This window comes from Thermobia domestica, chromosome 1 (genome assembly GCF_964235325.1).
Source record: "Thermobia domestica chromosome 1, izTheDome1.hap1.1, whole genome shotgun sequence".
NCBI classification, from domain to species: Eukaryota; Metazoa; Arthropoda; class Insecta; order Zygentoma; family Lepismatidae; genus Thermobia; species Thermobia domestica.
Genome location: NC_137454.1, coordinates 157569978 through 157593093, shown reverse-complemented (window position 1 = coordinate 157593093; position 23116 = coordinate 157569978). Strand labels below are relative to the sequence as shown.

Here is a 23116-nt window from a genome sequence, read left to right as displayed (position 1 = left end):
AAACATATAAACCGTTAAAGAACTTTCATTAATTTGTACAAAGTAGTTGTAAAATTTAATTACCTTGTTTACAAGACAACCATCACTTCATTATTAAACTTTTGAAACTTAAAAAAAAAGTAACTACTAACTGTAACAATATATTTCCCTGTTGTCAGGGAAATAATGTCATTAGAATTAATCACTTTAACAAGAATTAATAAATAACACTTCTTAAAACATTAATAACTTATAAAAATGTAATTTTTTTGAAGGTATGGAGGATCATATTCTGGTATACATGGTATTGCATACCTTATGGGCGCTTTTCCATCAATTGGGTACACAAGAGATGTACTTTTTGGAAAGTTGGAAATGTTAGGTAAGCTTCAAGATTTTAATAGATAGACTCATAGTTCTTAGTAGTTAAGTCAATTCAGCAAAAGTGCGGTCTTACAGTATAGTACGATTTTAATATCTATTCAGCTTGTTAGTTCTAACTAAATAATATAAAGGACATACAAGATTGGTCTATCCTATTTTCGACTTTTAAATTCACGCTAAAGTAAACAAAAGCGTCTACTTTCACAGAATAACATGTACGTTTCAAGAAAGGTGGAGAAAATTACCCATCTGAAACTTGTACTCTTGTAATAGTACATTATTAGCAGTGCTTATTCGTTATACTGACAATGTTTTGTCTAGACATATGTATTAGAAAGAAAAATTCACCCAAGCTTCTGTAAAGGTAACCAAGGATGCTCTGTCGCTTCTTGTGGAGGTCTATGTTCTATTGGCCCTCACACCATGAATTGAATGTGAATGGAGATACGGCGAAGGTCGGTTGTTGGTGTGGGTATATCCAACATACTACCTGGTTGTGGCAGTTCAGTTACATCGTGAACTTGTGAAGGACAGAGTGAACATGGGACCTCCACAACGCGTCATAAGGGTGTGACTGTAAGAGTTCAAATTGGGGTCAAATGTTGCTACAGCGCAACGGAAGATGTGTCAAGCCTTTGGTGAGGGTGTCGTGACTACGCGGACAATTCAACGGTTGTTTAACAAGTTTAAGGACGTTGACGATACACTCAAAGAAGTACACCATTCCGGAAGACCAACACACGTTCAAAGTGAAGATCTTCAGGCAGCAATTGAGGAAAACAGTGGCCAGACATGTGAAGAACTGGAACTAGAATTCAGTGTAAGTGGAGAAACCATTCGGTAGCACCTCCATCAACTTGAGAAGCACTACAATTTGGGTCGGTGGGTCCCACATGATTTGACTCCGGGCCAGAAGACGATACGAGTAGATACATGTGTTTCTTTGCTGCCTCGTCTGAGGAAGGGGCATTTGCTGGACAGGCTGTTGACATTGATGAGAAGTGGCTCCTATACGAAGCTTCAAGTCGCCGTCATCATTGGTTAAAATCCCATGAACTGGTTCCAAAACATCCAAACCAGCACTACAGCAGAACAAGGTTCTCCTATGTGTTCGGTGAATTGCTCGCGGCATCGTGCATCGGGAACTGCTACCAGCTGGTCAGAGTATCAATGCAACGGTGTACTGTCAGTAGTTGAGCCGTATTAAAAAAAACAACTCAAAACTCTGAAGCAGTTCTCAATCGCAGAGGAGTCTCCTTGTTACAGGACAACGCTAAGCCCCACGTGGCTACGATGACCCGGGACACCATTCTACGCCTTGGATGGGAAACACTGTTGCATCCACCATACTCCCAGGAAATTGCACCGTCCGATTATCACCCGTTCGATTCCTTGGACAATTACCTTAGAGGACGCCAGTTCAAAACCCTGGTAGAGGTGGAAAACGCACTTGATACATTCCTCGCTTCATGGCCCAAAAAGTTTTAACGCGATGGAATCCATGGCCTTCAACAACGTTGGCAGAAAATCGTCGATGCTAATGCAGACTACTTTTGATCCTCCATGTACGTCTTAGGTAACATATTACTCTAGGCATCGGAGCTTAAAAATTGAGTTCTAAGGGCAAATCATGTAACAATTTGGCATGTGACATTTTTTGAATATATACCCATTAGGGTGGGTCGAGAAAACCGATTTCTTTCAAATCGAATGCTAGTAGTGCGGAAAAGTTGGACCATCTATCGAAACGTGTAAGTGTATTTTTTTTCGGAAATCGCGTAATATCTTCAGTTCGCGCATCCAGGTTAAAGTTTTACCAAATTGTCAAAAATCTTACATTTGGAACACCCTGTATAAACACAGGTTACTTCTGGTGGATGTTATCGAACGCTAATTCTCAAGTAGGCATGTAACAATACACAGAAGAAAAGAAAATCAACATCGGATAATATCTTCAGTTCTTGCTCTAAGGTCAAAATCTCGTGAAATTGTAAAAAATCGTACTTTGTTGGAACACCCTGTATAAAATAGTTTTAATATGGCGGTTATATTTGTCCCAACCATGCGGGAATATTCAGGAAAAAGAAAATAGAAATTTGATAGTATCTTCAGTTCGTGTATTGGAACTTAAAAATCGAAAATTTTACGAAAGTGAAATTACTTGTAACTAGTGATACTCTGAAACAACATATAAAGTGATCCCGTTACCAAAAAGCTATTTGAGAAAACGCCGGTAAGTGTGAGATCGATCTACCAAGCCCAGAAGACTCCGGATGGTACTTGGAGGACCAAATTCGGAAACCGGTTTTGAAAACACTCGAATATATTCCCAAGGCATCTTTAAGGACTACCATGTGTAGCTGTCAGAAACTTGAGTGTGTATTTTTGAAATGCAAATGTAAGAATCGTGGTTTCTTGTGCACTCCAATTGTCCGAGCGACGAGTGTAGAAATTCAATATCAGTTAATGAACAGAGTGATGAAGACAACTGAATGATGCATTAAAGCCATCACACATTTCTTTACCTTTTTGAAGATATAAGAGTGATATAACATAATTGAGAACTAATTCTATAAATCAAATAATTTGTTCTCTTGTGTAAAGATTTCTTAAGTATATGGTTGATACTTTTCTTATTATAGATGTATTATATTACAGCAACTATACACAATTTTAATAATAGGCAAGTGTTTCTTTTGTAAATAGGATTTAAAACTTTAAAAATTGATCATTTATTAAGTATTTTAGGCATTTCTTATTTCATGCTGTTTTCTTACCCTTACAATAAGTATTAAGAGGGAAAGGTGGTAATATATTTAAAAGACATGGATGGCAAACTGTTCGTGACCCCCTCTTGGAAGACAATTTGGAACCTGCTTCCTTCTCTATTTCGTTCAGTACCATTGTAATACATAAACGGAAGGACTTGTAGGAAAAGCAGACCTTGTCAAAATATGATATCTTTCAGTAAAATGAATACAAAGTTGCGTGTTTGTTCATGTTTTAAAAGGTATCATAGCACGTATAAAGAAAGGATTCGTAGAGTTTCTCATAGTGTGTATACTGGAGACCTGTTTTCATTCTTCAGATTTTTTGACAAGGGTTATTTTTGCAAAAAGTCCCTGAGGCCTCAATTGGTATTAAAAATGGATATTTTAGTTAGATTATAGACAGACTTAATAATCAGGATTATATACTTGCAGGAAGACAAAATTACATATATATTAATCATCATAAGCTGCTAATATCCACCGTTTGTGGGAAGGTAACTCTTGGGCCGTGCCGTGAACAGTTTCGCACATGACAGAATAAAGTCGCTTGTAACTCAGGCACTATCAGTCCTACACTACTAGAAGTATACATTTCTTGGACGAGAAACTTTTAGAGCAAACATTTTTCCTAATTCGATGTTGTAAAGAATCTGTGGCTAAAAAGCTGACGTCACGCGCAACCAATTCTGAGTAAAAATCAAAATAACAAGAAAACCATTATATTTTAGCAGAAAGATGCACTGAAATTAAATTGTAGAAGACGGCTAGACAAACAAAATAAAAAAGGCTCGGATGCTCTAACTTCATTAGTTACGGAGATATAGTTAATATAATAGAAACGGGTAAAATTTGGGTTTACTTCCCTCTCTTCCCGTAAGATATTTTTTCTGGATTCCGGAATTTTTTTAGTCAGTGATGGGTAAATATTCAAAAAATATCGGATGCCAAATTGTTAAATGATTGGCCCTTAAACTCGAAAAGGAGAGCATTTTTGTTAAGTTGAATCCTAGACTATATCGATGTTCAAAGTCGTGAGTGAAGAAACGACAGAACATTCTTGGTTACTTTTATAGAATTCCCTTAGATTTTGAATATATAGGTTGCAATACAGAAAAAAAGTTCTAAGACAGACAATAAGACATTTCAATATTAATATTAAACTGTTCCATTTTGGAATAAACTTTGTATTACATGCGAAATTAATTGCAGATTCGTGCTTTTTAGTTTAAAATAATTGAAAACTGTATTTAGGAAGAATATAATTTATTTTCTATAAATATCGCTAATGAAAGAAAAGTTATTTAAATACTAGATTGAGTGGGAACCAAGCTTAGTTCCTTTATTCCTTAATTGTTACTCCCCTTGTCCAATCACGCACCGACATGGTAAAGAGTAAAACTATCAAACCCTACATATCTTAGACATTGTTCAAACTTTTTTTACTCTAATTAATCTTGGACTTGTGGTGATAAACTCGAATATCACATTTAAATTAAGTAGTAATAATAAAATATAATATTGACCAGGCTTGAATTTGTTAACTTCTCACCTTACAATATTACATAATTAATATGTGAATGGAATATATAAATATATATGAAAATATAAAAATATGAACAATGTAAATTACTTGTCTGTGCATCAAAGTGCATGATTCATCACTGGTATATAGAATTGGCCATTTTATCTCTAAGTAATTTCGGAACAAAAATAATTTAAGGTAATTGACTTTGGTAGTGATTTACAAAATAAAGAATGACAAGATTTATTAACATTTTATATTTTTATTTTCTTCCAGTATCATTCGGAGGCGTTGGTGCACTTTTCTTTGGGTGCACTTTAATTTCGATAATCGAATGTTGTTTCTTCTTCACGTTTCAAGGAATTCGATATGTTTACATGAAAGTCAAACAGATGAAAGAGAAGTCTGAGATACAACTTCTACAGAAGAATAGGGTCATTCCGAAGAGCAAAAAGCAGAACTCAAATTTACATCATGTTAGACGTGTATATGTCGGAGGCAAATCAAGCGATATCAATAGGAAATCATGGGAATCGAGTACTTGGAAAGAGAAATCAAGGTACATTTTAAAAGTTATTACACAATTAAACTTACTGAGAGAGCTGGTTTAATTTTATATATGGACATTAGTTGTTTGAACAGATATAAAGTTTGTGTTGTTTGAATTTCATTCAAGGGTGGTGCATAAGTAAGTTTGCCCTTCTCCAAATGGTGTGTATGTAAAGTGCGTTAAGTAAAAAATTATTGTTTTGAAGAAATCACATTTGAAAGTTCAAACATAAATCCAAAATCCGGTTTTCTGAAAATTATTAGCTGTTCTAGTTCTTCATGTTAATAAGACTCATTTTTATTTATGTCTGAAACCAAAAACCGGATTTTTGGACTTACATCTGAACTTTCAAATACGACTTCTCTAAAACACTAACTTTTGACTTAATGCCCTTTACACATCTACCCGCCATATAATTTAATTGCTAATTGATATGGCTGAACGATAGGGTTGTTCGCGTTGTCATGCGATCTTAGCAACAGTGCACTCGTTATATTTTTTTCGATAGTTAAAGCACCACTAAGTTGGAAACAGTGACGACGCCAGAGGGGGGGTAAGAGGGGCGATCGCCTCCCTAGTAGCTACTTCTGTCCCCCTGACTGCCACTTAGACTGCCTCCCCAGACTCCTACTATCTTTAAACATTCTACATGTAGTATTTTATATCAGTATCATAACCAATCTCATTGTCAAATTGTAGTCTACTTTCCATGCATTTACTATGTGACAGATTAGTCCTCAAGCTTTCTTCTTTGAGCGTCTGGGTATGCACGCATATTTCTGTTCTCTAATTTAGCGCATTTTGAGGTAAATTTTAGTTATACTTCTTTCTTATGATTTTTAATTATCATGCCTAGCGAACAATAGTAGATTTGGTCGACTTGTTTTTTTTCTCATTGGATCGACTTCAACTTCGATTGGAAACAAAAGAAAGATAAAACCAGTTATGTAACTTGTTTGTATTTATCCAGGTTTGAAGTTTTCAGTTTCATATTTTGTTTTATTTAAAGGTTCTATATTTCTTTCTTCTGAAACATTATTCTCGGTTTTCAATATTCAACTACCAGGGCTTAATTTTTTGAAGGGGATAAAAAGAGTTGTGTTTTCCCTTCCTGCAAATGATAATAATAAATTTATGGAATTAAATTGATTCCCAATAAAACGTATTGTCAGAGTGCTATCTTTCGTTAGTAATTGGTATATACTAGTGCTCGCTTACTTATTTTGTTTCAAAATACTGACGTGACGTCTACCATATTGACTAGGAACTGCTGAAAAATTCGTAGCCCAACCCAGAAGGAGTGCACGTGGAATAGTGAAGTTTTACTTCTTCTACACTTCCCCCGAGAGTCAATATACTACCTTGTACAGTGCTCCAGTTTTTGCAGAAAAGTTAAAAAATCTGAAGATTTCCTGGCACCACTGTTCGTAGCACTACCCCTATCAGATCTAAAATGGCGTCCTTTCAAGTGTTATTTAAGTTTGGGAAATAAGTACACGTAATAGTTAGACGGAGCTAAATCTGCGGAATAAGAATGATGATCTAGAAATTGAAATCCTTGATTATGCAATGTCAATTGTGTTCGCAGGGGCTTGATGGACAGGTGTATTCTCCTGAAGGAACAGAATTCCTTTGTTTTCATTTTCCGCGGCGTTGAACTTTGAATTTTTCTTTCAGTTTTGTAAGTAATGTAGAGATTCTGGATTAAATATCTGACCGTTGCGTAGGTAGTCTATGAGTAAGACTCCATACTTATCCCAGAAGAATGTTGCAAACAGTTTCTCAACCTACTTCTGTGTCTTGAACTTCTTGGGGCGAGGGAGAAATGAGTGTTACTACTCCATTGACTGTTGTTTCGTTTCAGGATCATAGTGGTACAACCATATTTCATCTATGATTACTATTCGCGAGCGAAATTGGTCAGTATTACAGTCAAATTGGAAGAAGACTTCTCTTAATGCCGCCACTGTTTCATTCTCCTGACAGATTTTTTGAGAACCCATTATGCCGAGACCTTGCGCATACCCAAGGCATTCTGAATTATGCTACCGACGAGTTCCAAAGAAATGCATAGAACTGAGAAAGCGGGCTGCAGCCAGACCTCTGACTATAATAAGTATATCGTGAGTTTACTATACACTTTAAAAACTATGTAAATAATAGCTTAAATTAGTTTTGTCACTCAAAAACTGAGGCGGCGTAGGCCCTCCGGCCCCGGGCAATATCCACCACTGGCAGAAATGCTGCAATTTTCAAGAATAATGTCACAAATTGCATCCATGATTTTGGGAAGAGTCATTGCTTTTAATCATCCTGGATGTAAAGCATAATTTGTTGAGAAATCGCCACGTTTATACTAAGCCACTTCTTCACCACTTCTATAACGAAGCATCGTCCCGTGGTGTTTCGCTGATTTCCTAATTAATTTACTTCGGTGACTTTCCTTGGTGGAACAAAAATGTTATAACAGTTACGATCTGGACGTTCGTGAAATTCGCTGTTTGGACATACATAATCACTTTAGAGGCCTGAGAAACAATAAGAATTTCATTATTAATATGAAAATTTGTATTGTACATACAAAGATATGTTTTTCTAAACTACGGTTTCATTTTTCTACCTAGTACCTACACTCCGTCTGGATTGGACTACGACATTTCCAGCAGCTCCTCGTAAATTCTCTCTCTCTGTCTGTCTCCCTCTCTCTCTCTCTCTCTGTATATATATATATATATATATATATATATATATATATAGAGAGAGAGAGAGAGAGAGAGAGAGAGAGAGAGAAAGAGAGAGAAAGAGAGAGAGAGGTGAGAGAGAGAGATACGTAGCATATAGTACTAGAGGAATGGGTTTCTTGTAGCATACGCGAAAGTATTTCAATTTATGTTTAGGCTTCAAAAGTTTCATTGAAAAATATTTCATGTGCAGACGTTACTTATTTGTTAGTTACACATTTTACTTGAAATATGTTTAATTTATAATCATATAAGTCTAATACAAAAACTGCAACGAAATACACAATGTAATGTAAAATAAGTCAAACGTAATAAATATGTCATTTTTGGTATGGCAAATAGTCGCCCCCCCCAAAATGTATCTGCCCCTCCTTTGCCCCCCCCTAAGAACGTAAAGCTGGCGTCGTCACTGGTTGGACAGTATTATTAAATGAAGTCTTTTCATATGTATTGAAAAACTTCTGCAGAATATTTGCTACCATTATCTATAAGAGCTCTTTTTCATGATTGCCTTGGACCCATTTTTAAAGATGTGCATTTATTAAAGTACAAGTCCAGAATGAACAATCTTTATACCAATGGAAAGTTGAAGTTTCTTTTTTCTTTTTCTTTCTTTCTTTCTTTCTTTCTTTCTTTTTCTTTTCTTTTTTTTGTGCAATACATTATAAATGTTCAATGTGTCCACCGTCTGCTGCACGGCACACACGAGCAAGTGTATCAACTGTTACTGAGTGCACGCCAGCTGTGATACGTTTCCGCAGATCGTCCAGAGTTATTGGTAGAGGTGGGATGTAAACAGTTTCCTTGATGCTTTTTCTAGTTGGTGGTTCAATATGGAGTTGGCGCCCGTTAGAAGGTAAGGGATAACAGCAATCAAAGCGAGAATATAGAGATAAATGTTATGTACTTTCCCAGCTCGTCAACATCTACTCTGAGCAGTGGTGTATTTAAGGGGGCCTTCCGGGCTTAAGCCCCCCCGAAATCTTACTTACTATAGTAAAGTATATGAAATATCTTGCAGAATTTTCACATTTTCAGGCAAAGCCCCCCCGAAAGTTAGCAAATCCCCTCCCGAAACTAAATCGTAAATACGCTACTGAATACACTAATTAATTAAATCTAATTAATTGCGAGAAGAAGAAGAGAAAAGAGATTCTGTACTTTAAAAATGTTTTAAAAAAGAAGAAAATATGATATAAAAAAGAACAATTATTAATGTTTGAAATAACAGAAAATTAGATAAATTATTAGAATATTGAAGATATTTTATAATGGTGGACCTGAAAATAACCAATATGAGTAGCTAAATAATCTCTTCTGGGGGCATAGGCCCTTATTCTTCTGTATCGCCGTGATACCAGATAAATACGATTTAGTTAAAAATATGATTTAACAAATGCAAAGCAAACAAAATTTTAGTATTTCGCAATGACTATTTCTTTAAAATTGAATTTCTTCGGAGGGAGATACAACCTGATATGATATATGCTATTGGCGTGACCTTCATCGTTAGTAAAGCTAATATGTTAATGGCCAAATATATTATTTAAAAAAATGTCGATAATGGTATTCAGTAGCACAGCACCTAGTATGATTTATAGGAGTTGAATAACTCAAGATTAGCCAGTTAATCCAGCATTACGAAGCTATGAAGTTATGCATTGTATAATTGACGGCAAAGTAAGAATAATTTCGACATAGGCGAAGATTTATTAAGATAAAAAAGATACATAATTATAATAAGGATATTGAATTATACAATTAAATGTGTTAAGAGTAATTGAAATGGCTTAAGTTTAGAGTTGCCCCTCCAGTCTGAAGGTGCCCTTGGACTTGGCAACACACAAAAAAGTCCTTAAAGTATTAAAAATTGTTACATTTCACTTAACTTTAGTACTCCATGGGCTTCACAAAAATTTAAAAAGTTTTCTTCATTACTTTTGAGCATCCGTTACATCTGTTCGTCATATTCGCCATATTTTACAACTACCATACTGCTGAAACCTTCCGCGAATGCCTCCGCATCCGGCAAATAGTACTAACTTCCACATATCTTTTCTCGTATTAAACATAACTCTCATGCTGAACTTACATTCCTAAACATCAAATAAAAACTTCAAATTATCATTTCTTACCTCATTTCTCCTGTAAATTTTCCTGATTTTTATAAAAAGCGGAGGGGTAACTCTAAACTTAACCCATTGAAATCATGTAATTAATATGAAGTTTAATATGAATATATATACAGTTGTCTTCTGCCGGATTCTTACAATGTTAGTATGAAAGCGAATCTAAAGCTGAGGAAGAATAATTTTAACACTAAATACATATCAATTAGTGAGTGCTTGTGCATGAAGTTGTAACCTAATCTAGGAATAAGGAATAAATCCATTATACAGCCGACATTCTACAAGTACAAGTAAAATGTAATGTCCAGGAGTCATTAAGCTGTTTGTTACACATAGTCTGGTACTTCCGAAGATAAATATTGATTCTGTAAAACTAACCTAATTACTACGTTGGATTATCATAGCGTTCAGGATGATGTGAAATATATATAAATTCAGCTATGTGTAATTTTGTCTATGCTGCTTCAATTTATTCAGTTTTATGTATATTGTTTCACCTACAAGAAGCTATTGTAATTCCATTAGAACATAAATTTGTCTCCTTGTTACTGTGACATTTGATTTCTTTAATGCTTATCAGTTTAATTAATCAATCATACATAATCCACAGATAATAGTGAAGTCGCGGTGTTCAGTGCCCGCGCGATGTGATTGTTTCCTGGTTGTTGTTACACTTAGTATCTCCACACTTACCGGAATCTTCTGAGAAGACTTTTCCACGTCAGAACGCATGGTGGCGACCCAGTCAAATCAATATATATATAAACATAGTACAAAGAATATTTCAAAAGTGGCTACTTCCGTACAGGATTGGAAGTTATGGTGAATTAAGAGCATGTCAGTACTATACCAAGAAGGTGACAAATGTGAAACAATGATTTGAAGGAGGTGTGAAAAACAAATCACTGAAGAAAGCAACGTTTATTTTAAAATAATAACTGCCACACAGTTATTATTTTAAAATAAGCGTTGCATTGTTCAGCGATTTGTTTTACTAGATCAAGTTATTTAAGATGTCAAAACTAATATGAACCAGTGTGAAGATAGCACGCTAACCATCTCAGATTTGATTCAAATCTATGTCAATACGTATTTTAGTGTTTACGTTGTGCTGTATGTTTTAGAATTTGTCCTGTAAGAGAAGGGGAAAGATGTGAAACAAATTTCTTTGGAGGGAGTGTAAAGTGAACCCTCCACCAACTCGGATTCAATTCAAACCTATGCCAATATTTATTGGTCTATTTGTACTGAATTGTGTGGCATATTTTAGAGCTTGTGCTATATCCAGAAGAGGAAAGTGAATATCAATGGTTTGATAGGTAAGGGGTAAAGTTAGCTTCTCACAACCGTAATCGATTCAGAGCTATGCTGATGTTCAGCGCTGATATGTGCCACGTGTTATAGAATTAAAAGTGTTAATTTATGGAGCAGACATTAGAATTTGTGGTCAAACCGTTAATTGGTTATCGGCGTTAATTAAAAGGTGAGCGGAAAGAATGAAATAATAGTCTTCATACTTTCTGGAAAAGGGGTAAAAGTGGATCTGAAAAAGTAGAGGGACGGTAGGTAGCGATATGACTTCCTACAGTCCCCGTGCATTTTTGTCCATTGTAATATTTTTAGGAACTGGGGGGACTCCGTACTTATTTTTGGAAGTAGAGAGGGCGTCCCCCGCGTACCCCCACACTTTTACCCCTGTTCTGGACTGGAATTTTAAAAGCACCCAGTGTCATGTATTTGCCTTTTGATGCTTGTATTCGTGCAGTATAAACAGAATTTATGTCCAAACCGTTAATAAATAATAAGTAATATTTGATAAATAACAGTTTTCAATACAATTTTCAACAGAAAATAACAAAACCACTCATTACGGTGGGTTTATCTTCAGATACTTGAATATGTACTGCAAAATCGTTTGTTATCAAATCTTTAATTGTTTGTAAGGTATTAATTGAAAGTGGAAGAGGGAAGGATTTAAAAACATTTTCTGGACTGAAAAAGAAACAAGACAATTCATTGTGATAATTGTATTTGTGCAGCGAATCCAAGCTGTGGGGGCTAACTTCACACCTCTCCTCAAACAATTGTTATTCATTTTTCCCTCTCCGAGTATAGCACAAATCATTGTGCTAGTGTGCAGTTACTCGCCCCCAATTGTTGTTCAATTCTTTTGTTGTTATTGGCAAACAAATTTTAAGCTTTACGGCACAAATCAGCGCAAATTAAGCACTGATTCGGCATAGTTTTCGAAAGCTTTTATCGAGAGATGGAGAAGAAACAACTTCATGTACCAAAGTAAAGACTAAGTTCAGAAACCATACGTGACAATAATAATAATAATAATAATAATAATAATAATAATAATAATAATAATAATAATAATAATAATAATAATAATAATAATAATAATAATACTTTTTAAATATATTACTCATAATGGCAAAAGGTGACTCAGTTTATTGTTTGAGTTGAGGATCTCTTCAACACTTCAATTGTATTGGAGGGTCCTACTGCTTAAATTTAGATATCACTTCTAAGATTTGTATAAGTCTGTTCCTCCTCTTGGAGTTAAATCTGGATCTCATTCATAGAAAATATTCGCTTTAACCACGTGACATTATCCTTAGTTTTGTGGTATGTATGCAAGCTTAAATTGTTGTTATTCAAATATTTCTTGTTATTCAAATAGAAAAATTTACGTCGCTCATTCGTTTGAAAAACGGAGTTACGCATATGTAGATATACGTAATACATGGTTATTATAAATAATGGACCCATTTTTAAAAATTCGTAGTAATTAAAGTACATATCCAAAATGACCAATCTTTATACCAATGGAAAGAGCAAAGTTGAAAGTTTCGGTGGTCAATGATGGTTCTCGAAGCGACCGGTAGGTTCACGCGGTAATAGGCCGCGATTCATTTCCCTCCAGTGTTGCCAATTTGGGGGAAAAGTCCCTAAATCTAGGGGATTCGCCTTCCAGGATAGCGACAAAAATTTTTTTTTCCGATTGGCGACTTTTTTGGTGATTTAGGAATGATGGCGACTTACAAATCTAGCGACTTTTGTGCTGCGAACAACTTGTCCTAAAATAAGTACTATTAGCTCGAATCAGTTCAGATATATGTTTATTTTCCTTTTGCTTATTTGACTCAGAGTCAGTGGCGTATTTACGATTTTGTTTCGGGGGGGACGGGCTTTGACTGAAAATGTGAAAATTCTGCAAGATATTTCATATACTTTACTACGGTAAATAAGATTTCGGAGGGGGCTTAAGCCCGGAAGCCCCCCTAAATACGCCACTGAGTGTATTAAATAGGTAAATAGAAATTTTGGTGCAGGTAAATAATAAAGTGGCCAATTAAATACAGTAGGAAATTACGACTTTAGAAAAATTAAACAAACTATAACTATTACGAATTGCATAACATAAACACATTAACTTATAAACTAATTCTGTAAATAAAATAAACTCTCACGAGTAACAAATAAAAACAGAACTGTTAATGCCAGTAGTGGGGCATAACAGTACAAATTCCAAAACATCCGGCACATATCAGCACAATTTAACATCTAAATATTGGCATAGGTTTAAATCCAATGTGAGATAGAGGGGACTAGTATGAAGTTAGCCCCCACCATTGTTGTTGAATTCTTTCATTGTTAATGGGATACAAATTCTAAAATTTACGGCATAAATTCGTGATAATATTCGCAAGTCTTTACCTAGAGGTGGAGCGGGATGCAACTTCACGCACCCTCTTCAGTTCACAGAGCATGATCTTGGGAAGTGAACACAAAACAAACATTTATGCTACTGGGTTATCATGTTATTTTACTTACTGATAACCATTATAGGTATCATTTCTTCTAGTCGATTTCTTCTCTTTTTGATAACAAGGTTAATCTGGCTATTGGAAGCTACTATTCCGGACTAGCAGTTTGCCAAACTTAATCATAGTCCTAAGATAAATGAAACGGGGTATACACCTGCATATTACAGAATTGTTAATCTTGGAACCACATAAAATCCTATGTCATATTATTATTTCGTTCGTTATTTCTCAAGTTGTGTATATCTGAGACCGCACCCCTTAATCCTTTTCCTTTTAATGAGAATAGTGTTATCTGTAAATTTGAGTTCGTTATGACAACGATAAATGGTGCCGCAAAGACATTTTAATCTTTATAGGAATGAGATTTAGGAAACAGTAGTTTCCTATGTTGCTCAATAGATGGCAATACATTTGCAGACTTAGATTATTCTACTTAATTCCATTTCTTAAGTAATTTGAAGCAGATTTATGAACAAAATTAAATTGGAAATAATAAACAAATGTCAAACAATTATTTTTTACGTCCGTTTATGACTAAATCGTTCTCCCCTTTGTTCTTAATTACAACTGTTATTGTAAATAAAATTATTTTAGACTACTTGTAGCATGTATGTCGTTTTTCTTTTTGAACTGGCCACCTGGAATCTCTAACCAGGTAAAAAAAATAGGGTATCCGTAGCTGGCGGAGAAAAATAAGCGAGTCACTGAATTATCCATCCCCATCGCGAACTTCTGAAATACGGTTGGATTACTTGCCTCACTGAGGATTAAGGAAACAACCGTCGAATTGGTTTAAGCCTCTACGGAGGCTAACTTATCTAATTGACTTTACTGTTGACGATCTTGCAACTCTCTTGGGCTAACGATTTGTTTTTGATATTCTCCTCTTCGGAGGCCTATATCACAGAAACTAATTGACGACTTTGGCATCTCCACCGGATACCGATTTTATTAGTGCTTCCTCTTCGGCTTTGGCCCTAGGACTTCTCATCCCTATGGCGGACTCTGGCAATGCTTCCGATCCATCGGCTCTGTTTCAAACAACTCCATTGAACATTGGTCCACATGGTCGCCAAAAAACGCAACCGCGTATTGTTACCGGCACTACACGGCTAGTACGAACTAACACCAGGGTTCCTACCACTTATGCAAACTGTGTCATTACCGGACAACGAATTCGATCCAGATCTCGAACAAACCTTAGATCCCAAGAAACAACGGCTTACACCAATAACAGATCCTACTGCTACTAATGTCAGCAACAATATGGATTGGGCATCCACTTCCACTGGAAATCAATCAACTTTAAACCAAGAAACAATTTATAACTTCCTACTAACTGATTTCGATCCAAAATACGACACAGTGCGCGCTGTCTTTCAACAACTAGTAAAGTATGTTCCTCGTCCAGAAATACGAGAAATCATCAAGACGCGCCGGGGTATCATTCTGAAATCGACAAATCCGAACTTCGCTACACATGTCCGCAACAAAGCTACTTTCGAAATTTTTGGGTTAAAAGCAAAAATATCAACTTTAAATTCCAGCGGACGAAAAACACCACCTCCACCACGGCGTCCTCCAATGTTATCTGTCGTCATACGGGGAGTGGAACCTGAATTCACTGATGAGGAGATTTACTCCGAATTACACCAAGAAGGACTACCTGTCAAGCGTTGTATACGTATCAAGAATAACCAGGGTCCAACATACTTAGTCCGCGTTCTTACTGATCAACAACAACTGATCGACCAACTGCTTCTCCACGGTGCATATATATACCGGCGTCGTTACACCTCTGCCTGTTAGATGCGAGAAATGCCAACAATACAATTCCCATCCAACATCTGAGTGTCCGAACACCATCAAATGTGGCTACTGTTCACTTGACCATCCCACAAAAAGCTGCCCTAATCTTAAGGAGCCACCACATTGCGTTCGATGTTCTGAGGGACACCCTACCTATAGCTATAAGTGTAAAGCTAAACCTAAACCCGATCCAGCTAAGCCAGAACTCGTTGTACCCATACGCTCTGTTGACACTCCAACACCGCCAGCAAATTCGCTGTGCCATCCAATAACTGTTGAAGACCTATTACGCTTCCTCACTATTTCTCTACAAAATATCCATCCTTTTGATCGCAACCATATCCTGAATCAGATCATGTATGCAGCCAAATTACTGTTTAACTTACAACTTCATGCTACATATTCCGGACCTACAGTTCACTTTCAAATTCAACCACTCGAAGTCTATGTTTAATATGGGTACTTCTGCATACGCTAGAATAATACGTATCATTATGGCTTATAACTTACTTTTTCTTAACATTCGATCAGTCTTAACACATCATGTGCTCTTTACACAACTTCTTAAAGAAGAACAAATTGCAGCCTTTGCACTTAACGAAACGTACCTCGCACCACATTTGAACTGTTACTTTCCGAAATATCACTTGCTCCGACATGATGCTCCATCTGGTCCAAGAGTCTACGGAGGTACAGCTATAGGTGTTAGCCAACGCCTTCCTTATAGAGCAGTCACAGTTCCACTTCCGCTCACACTCCACCTTCCTGAGCATAATGTCACGACTATTTATTTTCGAGGCCGCACTGTTACCTTCGTTACCATATATTTTCGACCAGGCAAACCAATCAACTACGAATTCTTTCGATACATCGATTCTAACTTTCGGCACTACATTATCATGGCGGATCTAAACATTCATAGTCGGTCACAGAGGGACAAAACTAACTTTTTAGACTTTCTTCACACTGAAACAGTTGCTGAGTTCCATGTTCTACCGAAACCTACACGCCCCGTCAGCAAAACTACTCCTGATGTTGTCATCACATCAACATCTCTCTCGCAGAGTATTCATATCGAAGTGCTTGATTCAATTGGTAGTGATCATGTGCCTATCAAACTTACACTTCACTGTTCTCCTCGCTCTCAATCTAACATACCTCCTCAGAAAGTATTCTGTTACAAACGAGCCAATTTGGAACAATATCGCTCCGATCTGGACACTGCTGTTAATAACTTGCTCATGCCTACTACACAATACGATCTTGATCACACAATTGCTAATCTTACTGAATCTATTCAAGAAGCAGCACAACGCTCCATTCCAACAACAGAAATACAATTGCATAAACCAAAATTGCCTCCCCATTATTTACCTTTCATATCCGCTTCTCGTAGAGCACATCGCGAGTATCTCGCTACAGGTAATCGTGAAGCGCTTCGGCTTCATCGTCAATACCTTAGGATTACGCATAACTATATTGTTGCATATAAGAAACGCCATTGGATTCAGACTTGTAACACACTTGCAAGTGAATCACACCCTAGTAAATATTGGCGCAAATTTCATCAACTCACAGGGACAGTTTCTCGCACACCATACCCCATTGTTCAAAATAATCAGGCAGTCATCACTGATAGGGATAAAGCTAATACGTTTGCTTCATTTTTTCAAGATATTTTTACACCTCTCCCAAGTTGGCATACATCGCAACGCCTACAAAAGTCAATAAACCGACTTACAGATCCCTCTTCTGCTTTTCTGCGCCCATCTATCAACCACTCTTTGGAACCCAATAATCAACTTACTACTCCGATCCAATCAGACGACATTCGCCAAACATTATTCCGTAAACGCAACACTGCCCCAGGATTTGATTCTGTTACGTATGTACTCATCAGGCAAGCTCCACCTTCTTTTCTTCTTTTTCTCAGCACCATATATACTTTCATCCTCCGAACTGGATTTTTTCCAATCGACTGGAAATACTCAAAAGTTGTTCTCTTCCCGAAACCTAAGAAACCTCCGTCTGACGTCCAGTCTTATCGCCCTATTCACCTCACTAGTTGCCTCTGTAAAATTTTGGAACGAATTCTAGTCCGCCGCATGCACGATCACCTTGCAACTCATAACCTACTTCCTATTCACCAAGCCGGTTTTCGACCTCATTTTAGTACGCTGGATCAACTATTACGACTATCCACGGCTATTTATAATCAATACAACACAGGTTTTCCTTCTTGTCTGGTAGCCTTTGATCTAGAGAAAGCATTCGATAAAGTCTGGCACCCTGGTTTACTTTACAAACTCCATAACTATCTCCTACCATCATCATATATCAGGTTCATACATTCCTTCTTATTAGGGAGGCTGGCATATATCTCTATTAACGGAACACTCTCTCATCCGATCTTCCTACAATCCGGCGTTCCTCAAGGTTCCTCACTGTCTCCTCTATTATACTTATTGTATGTTGCCGACCTTGTTGTCCCACACAACATAAGCATATTTCAGTTTGCTGACGACACCGCCTTCTTCACGGCGGCCCGCACAGTGCAATCAATCAGTAAAACCATGCAAACGGCAATTGACGCATTCGTTCACTGGTGTAATATATGGCGGTTAAGTATTAATTCTACGAAAACTCAGGCTATTGTTTTCCTGCCACGTAGGCGCCGTTCACGAATATACAGGAATCCAAGTCGATTAAACCTTCACGTAGATAATACACCTGTACTGGCGTCAAATACTCTGACTTATCTTGGTGTCATATTTGACGCCAAACTTACCTGGAATCCACATCTCACCAAGATCGTACGCCAAGCACAAAATCGGCTCAACCTACTCAAGCGCTTAGTTGTTACAACCTGGGGGCTAAAAGCTTTAACAGTACTTAATACTTACAAGGCCTTTATGCGCAGCACATTAACATATGGACACACTGCCTGGACATCCGCCCCGCCAAAATTTTATCAGAAATTGGCAATCCTAGAACGTCATGCTTTACGCCTAGCGCATCGCATCACCTTACCGCATCCGACACGGTTACTTTACGAGCTGATTGATTTTCCACCTTTATTGCATCATCTCGAACAGCTTCGTACTCGGTACGTTTGCAAGCGAATTGACCAGCAGCATCCCATGTTACTTGATATCCTACGGTACGATCGGGATCACGACGCACCTCCAACTTACGTCGATACTCCTCTCCAGCATTTCATGACTTTCTATCATTTACAACTAGATGATGCCGCAGTGGATCCCGAAATCTTTCACATCTATGAACCACGTGAGCTCTCATCATTCATCTACCCATCATATGCACCGTAACTACCTATTAACATGGGCTTCTTCTATTTCCATCAGTTCCTGAATCGCCCCAGGACCAGAAGATAACTTGCATTCGTCAGTACTAACATAACCCTGTGTGTGGCGTTCAGAGCACTGCATTCCATCTTCATCTACTTCTCTGCCCACTGCATCCTGCACTACAATCATACAGTTTTGCTTCGCCATAATTCATCACGACATGCTAATAAATGTATTATTTTCTACAGTATTTTTGTGGCACACTTGGCCTCCCATCATATTGTTTGATTTCATTATATGTTATATTTCACCCTTCAATCACCTCTCTGTATGTAGGTGTACTCAATAAATGAATAAATATTAATATGTACAACTCATAGACCAACCACATTAAAGTGCAATCAACCTGTCTATTCATGAAGCACTTACCCGAAGAAAGGGCAAAACCCTTTAAACGGGACGACGGACAAAAAATTTTTTTTTCTTTTTTGTTTTGCATTTATGATCGATCTTTTGATATGATTATTATTTTTAGGGATTTGAAGTTTCATTGTGGGTCTTGTATCATTACATGTGATTAAATGAACAAAGTGATCATTATGTGTTCGGTGTCTAGTGCAAATCAGTTATCGTTGTTGTATTTACCTCGTTGGTAATACGAGTGACTAGATATTGGGTTGTAAGTTACTGTCCAACAGACAAGTACTTGGTGCATTCTTTTATAACATACGAATGTGAAATTACCTTTAAGAGAGAATGCTCGGTTAGCAATTCGTGAAACAGAAATGTTTTGGTCTAAAGCAAGAATACCGATCAAGGATACTCACCACAGCACAGAAAATACAATTCCAATGGAAGGAGTAGATTCTGATGAGATAGTGATAGGATCTTCAAGAAGAAGAGGGAAAGTACGTTTTATTACTCCACGACTCGTTGCTGCTGTTGATCGCTATGAAGTGATTGATAGAGCTCAATGCGCATATTGATCGCAACAGCAGAGGCATTGGTACACAACTTCTTCTAATACTGGACGTATCAATGGAGCTTGTATTCTTCTTGAACAAAAATTGGAAAAAAAGGTCTTTTATATCTTCTGTGTAGGCATCACATTTTTTTTTTAATTGATATTAAAGTGTGTATTTGAAGAATGTGTTTCAGTTTCTTCCGGTCCAGAGGTGCCAATTTTTAAAAGTTTCCAGAAAGAGTGGCCGAGATTTCAACACGTCAAGTGTGCACTTTTCCTGTTCTAAAAAGCTTGGTTTTCTTGTCCAAGTGCATCTTATTCACCACATCAAGATTTACAATTTTTGAAGAGCCTTCAAACGTACAAACTCATAAACTCTGATGTCTCGAGAGTGACTTTATTGAAGTTTTCCTAACATCTTTGGTACCTCTCAGAGGAGTGTGAGCACTTTTATTTTTTGACGAGAATATCAATAATGAACAAAACACAAAATAGCAGAAAAAATTAAAAATAGTAACAGTTCATATGAAACGATGAAGCGATTTGAACTGCACGCTAGTGAAATAGATGATATTGAAGAAAAAGAAATTGCTGATTTTGTGATAAGAAATTCGAAGAAGTTCTTCGAAAGGTTTCGGATTTCTACAGGTTTTCTAGACCTTGATCCGGTTTGTTGGTCGACAAATGATGAATTTCTTTTCGGGAAAAAAGTAGTTGATAAGCTGCATGTTACAAATGACGCAGCGAAAAGAGCGTAAAGTAAATGGAAAATCACAATGCAGTTCTAACTAAAAATGTAAAACTGAAACAATTCCTTTTGTAAGTGGTGAAAGACTATAGAAACTTGTTTCCAGGATGTGGAAAAGTTACCTTGCGTAAAAGGTAAAAGTTATCATTAAGTCGATCTACGATTCAAATATATTTTTTGTCCACTTTTTGGAATATCAGCCATTATCATTAATTTTTTTACTTGTATTTATTACCTGATTGATTTCTAACTCATGTAAATTTTACCAACGAAGCAAGTGTCATGAGAAACAGATCCAAATATCTTTTCCACACTGGTTCATAACACTGTGCATTACCATAAGTACTATATATACGGACGATGATCATGATGCTTGTAGCTTGTTACCTGATAACCAACCGACTGTATTAGAAACCCAGTCAATTCTGAATTACAGAGGAAAGCTTTATATTGTCCTATTTACATTTGTGATAATTATTATACGTTTATTGACAAATAGCAAATCGAGTGCCATTGAAATTCAAATGGGTTTCTTTTTAGAGAAATCAACTGCTATGCGGCACGGGTTAACGTTGATGGATTTTTGTGAAATTTTGTGTATGATGTTTCTATTACCAAAGGAAAAGAAAGAGGGGGTGCAGCGGAAGAAATTCGAAAATTTATTTTTTCCCATATACCTAAGGACCACCCTAATCCTATGGATGACATGGATTTTGGATATATATATATATATATATATATATATATATATATATATATATATATATATATATATAATTTATATCTATGTTAAAGTATTTGTATAAATGTTGAGCAAGATACATATTGGAAGCTACAGCACCTTTGTTTTATTTTCTCTTTCTTAGAGATGGAATATGTTTACTAGGATTCTGGTCTGCTGTGAAGGAATTTGTCTCTAACACCACGCTCGATGCCTTGAAACTTGTTGGCTATTCATCTTTGCCTCCCTGTATCAGGTATATTTTCTTTAAATTACTGTTTCATAATTTAGCGTTATGATTATATACAGTGGAAATGCTTTTCAGAACAGCCAGTAGAAATTCATAGATCATTCCAAGGTTGATACACAAGAAGAATGTGATGGTGGATAGTAATTATTCCAAAATACTGTATGGGTCATCACAACATGTATGCACCTTAAGAAATTACCGTAACAGCACATCTAACCTCTCCGAGATGACCAGGATAGAAAGCTAATATCAAGTACTCGATTGCTCTAGTAGTATAGGAACGGACAATACCAAGATGAAAGGTAGGGTCCCTCAAAGTGTCCAAATAAGATCAGGGAACAGAATTGATGACGTAGTGATGCACTACTTGTTAAAGATCAGAGGCGAAGGAAATCTGCAGTTTGTTTCTCCCATATTAGAATTATAGTTTTGCGTCCTTTATGACGGTTGCGAACTAACAAGGGATTTTCCTCGCTTAGTTGCACATTTACAGGCACACCAAAACCTAGCTCTGTACCCCAGAAGGCAAAAATAACTTTCATCCTTTAGTGTCATCCATTCCCTACTGTATTGTCTTTCGCTACTATCGATACGCAGATGACAGAGACAATCGCTCGAGTGGAGTAAAGGAATATATGTAGATGTGCCATCAATAATATTGTTTAGTGTTCGTAAGCTCACATGGGGATAGGGGTGCTCTGAAGGCAATGGCTGTCATTACACTAACATCGGCCGTTCCGTCAGTTAAATGACTGAAATATTGATCTGACCTATTGCTTACCGGCAGAGTTGTCTGCTCTGGAAATTTTCTTCTTCAAGTCATGTGCAACATCGTTTGAACACAAACATGACACAATCTACTTGAGGAGCAATTTAGCTGAACGATCATCCACTTTTGAGTGATTGGCTGTCCACTACGAGGAGCATCTTGGATATTGAAATTTCCAAAACGAAAATTAATGAGGTGTGGTATAATAGTTTTCATAAATCAATTTTGGCAAAATTTAAAAATAACGAACTGTCTACTGTTGTAACCCGATGTACACGGACATTTTTGATTTAAGTTATTTGACTATGTTGAAATTTCTCGTTTTAAGCACCCAGGCTATATGATATGTAAGCCTACAGATTAAGGTGGGATTCAAACCACCATAATGAATTCAAATTTTTCAAATCTCGGTCAACAGGAATCGAACGTGGGACCCCTGAAGCAATGGCACGTCCTAGGTACTGGACAAGCTGGAAGGGCTATTAATAATAGTAATAATCAGAACTAGGCATTTTTTCTCTATTATAAAGCTTTTACGATACAATATGTCTTGAACTTAATATATACGCTTATCATGTAGCCTTTATAAGACAGAACGAATCGCTAAGTTGAAAAGGGAAGAACTTGCTTCATCC

At 36.7% G+C, this 23116-nt stretch overlaps 1 protein-coding gene across 2 annotated transcripts in view; it reads left to right on the top strand.

The window, feature by feature from the left end:
* The first annotated feature begins 224 nt into the window (after nt 1-224).
* LOC145666691 (uncharacterized) overlaps nt 225-23116 on the top strand; it is an 84812-nt gene continuing 61920 nt past the window's right edge. The window contains exons 1-3 of one of the 2 annotated variants that reach the window (XM_081734181.1): nt 225-361; nt 4933-5215; nt 21608-21718. In XM_081734181.1, the coding sequence (XP_081590307.1) occupies nt 298-361; nt 4933-5215; nt 21608-21718 (458 nt within the window). In that variant the 5' untranslated portion in view covers nt 225-297. Of the gene's footprint in view, nt 362-4932; nt 5216-8473; nt 8804-21607; nt 21719-23116 lie in introns of those variants that run through there. The other variant, XM_081734190.1, reaches the window with a different exon arrangement.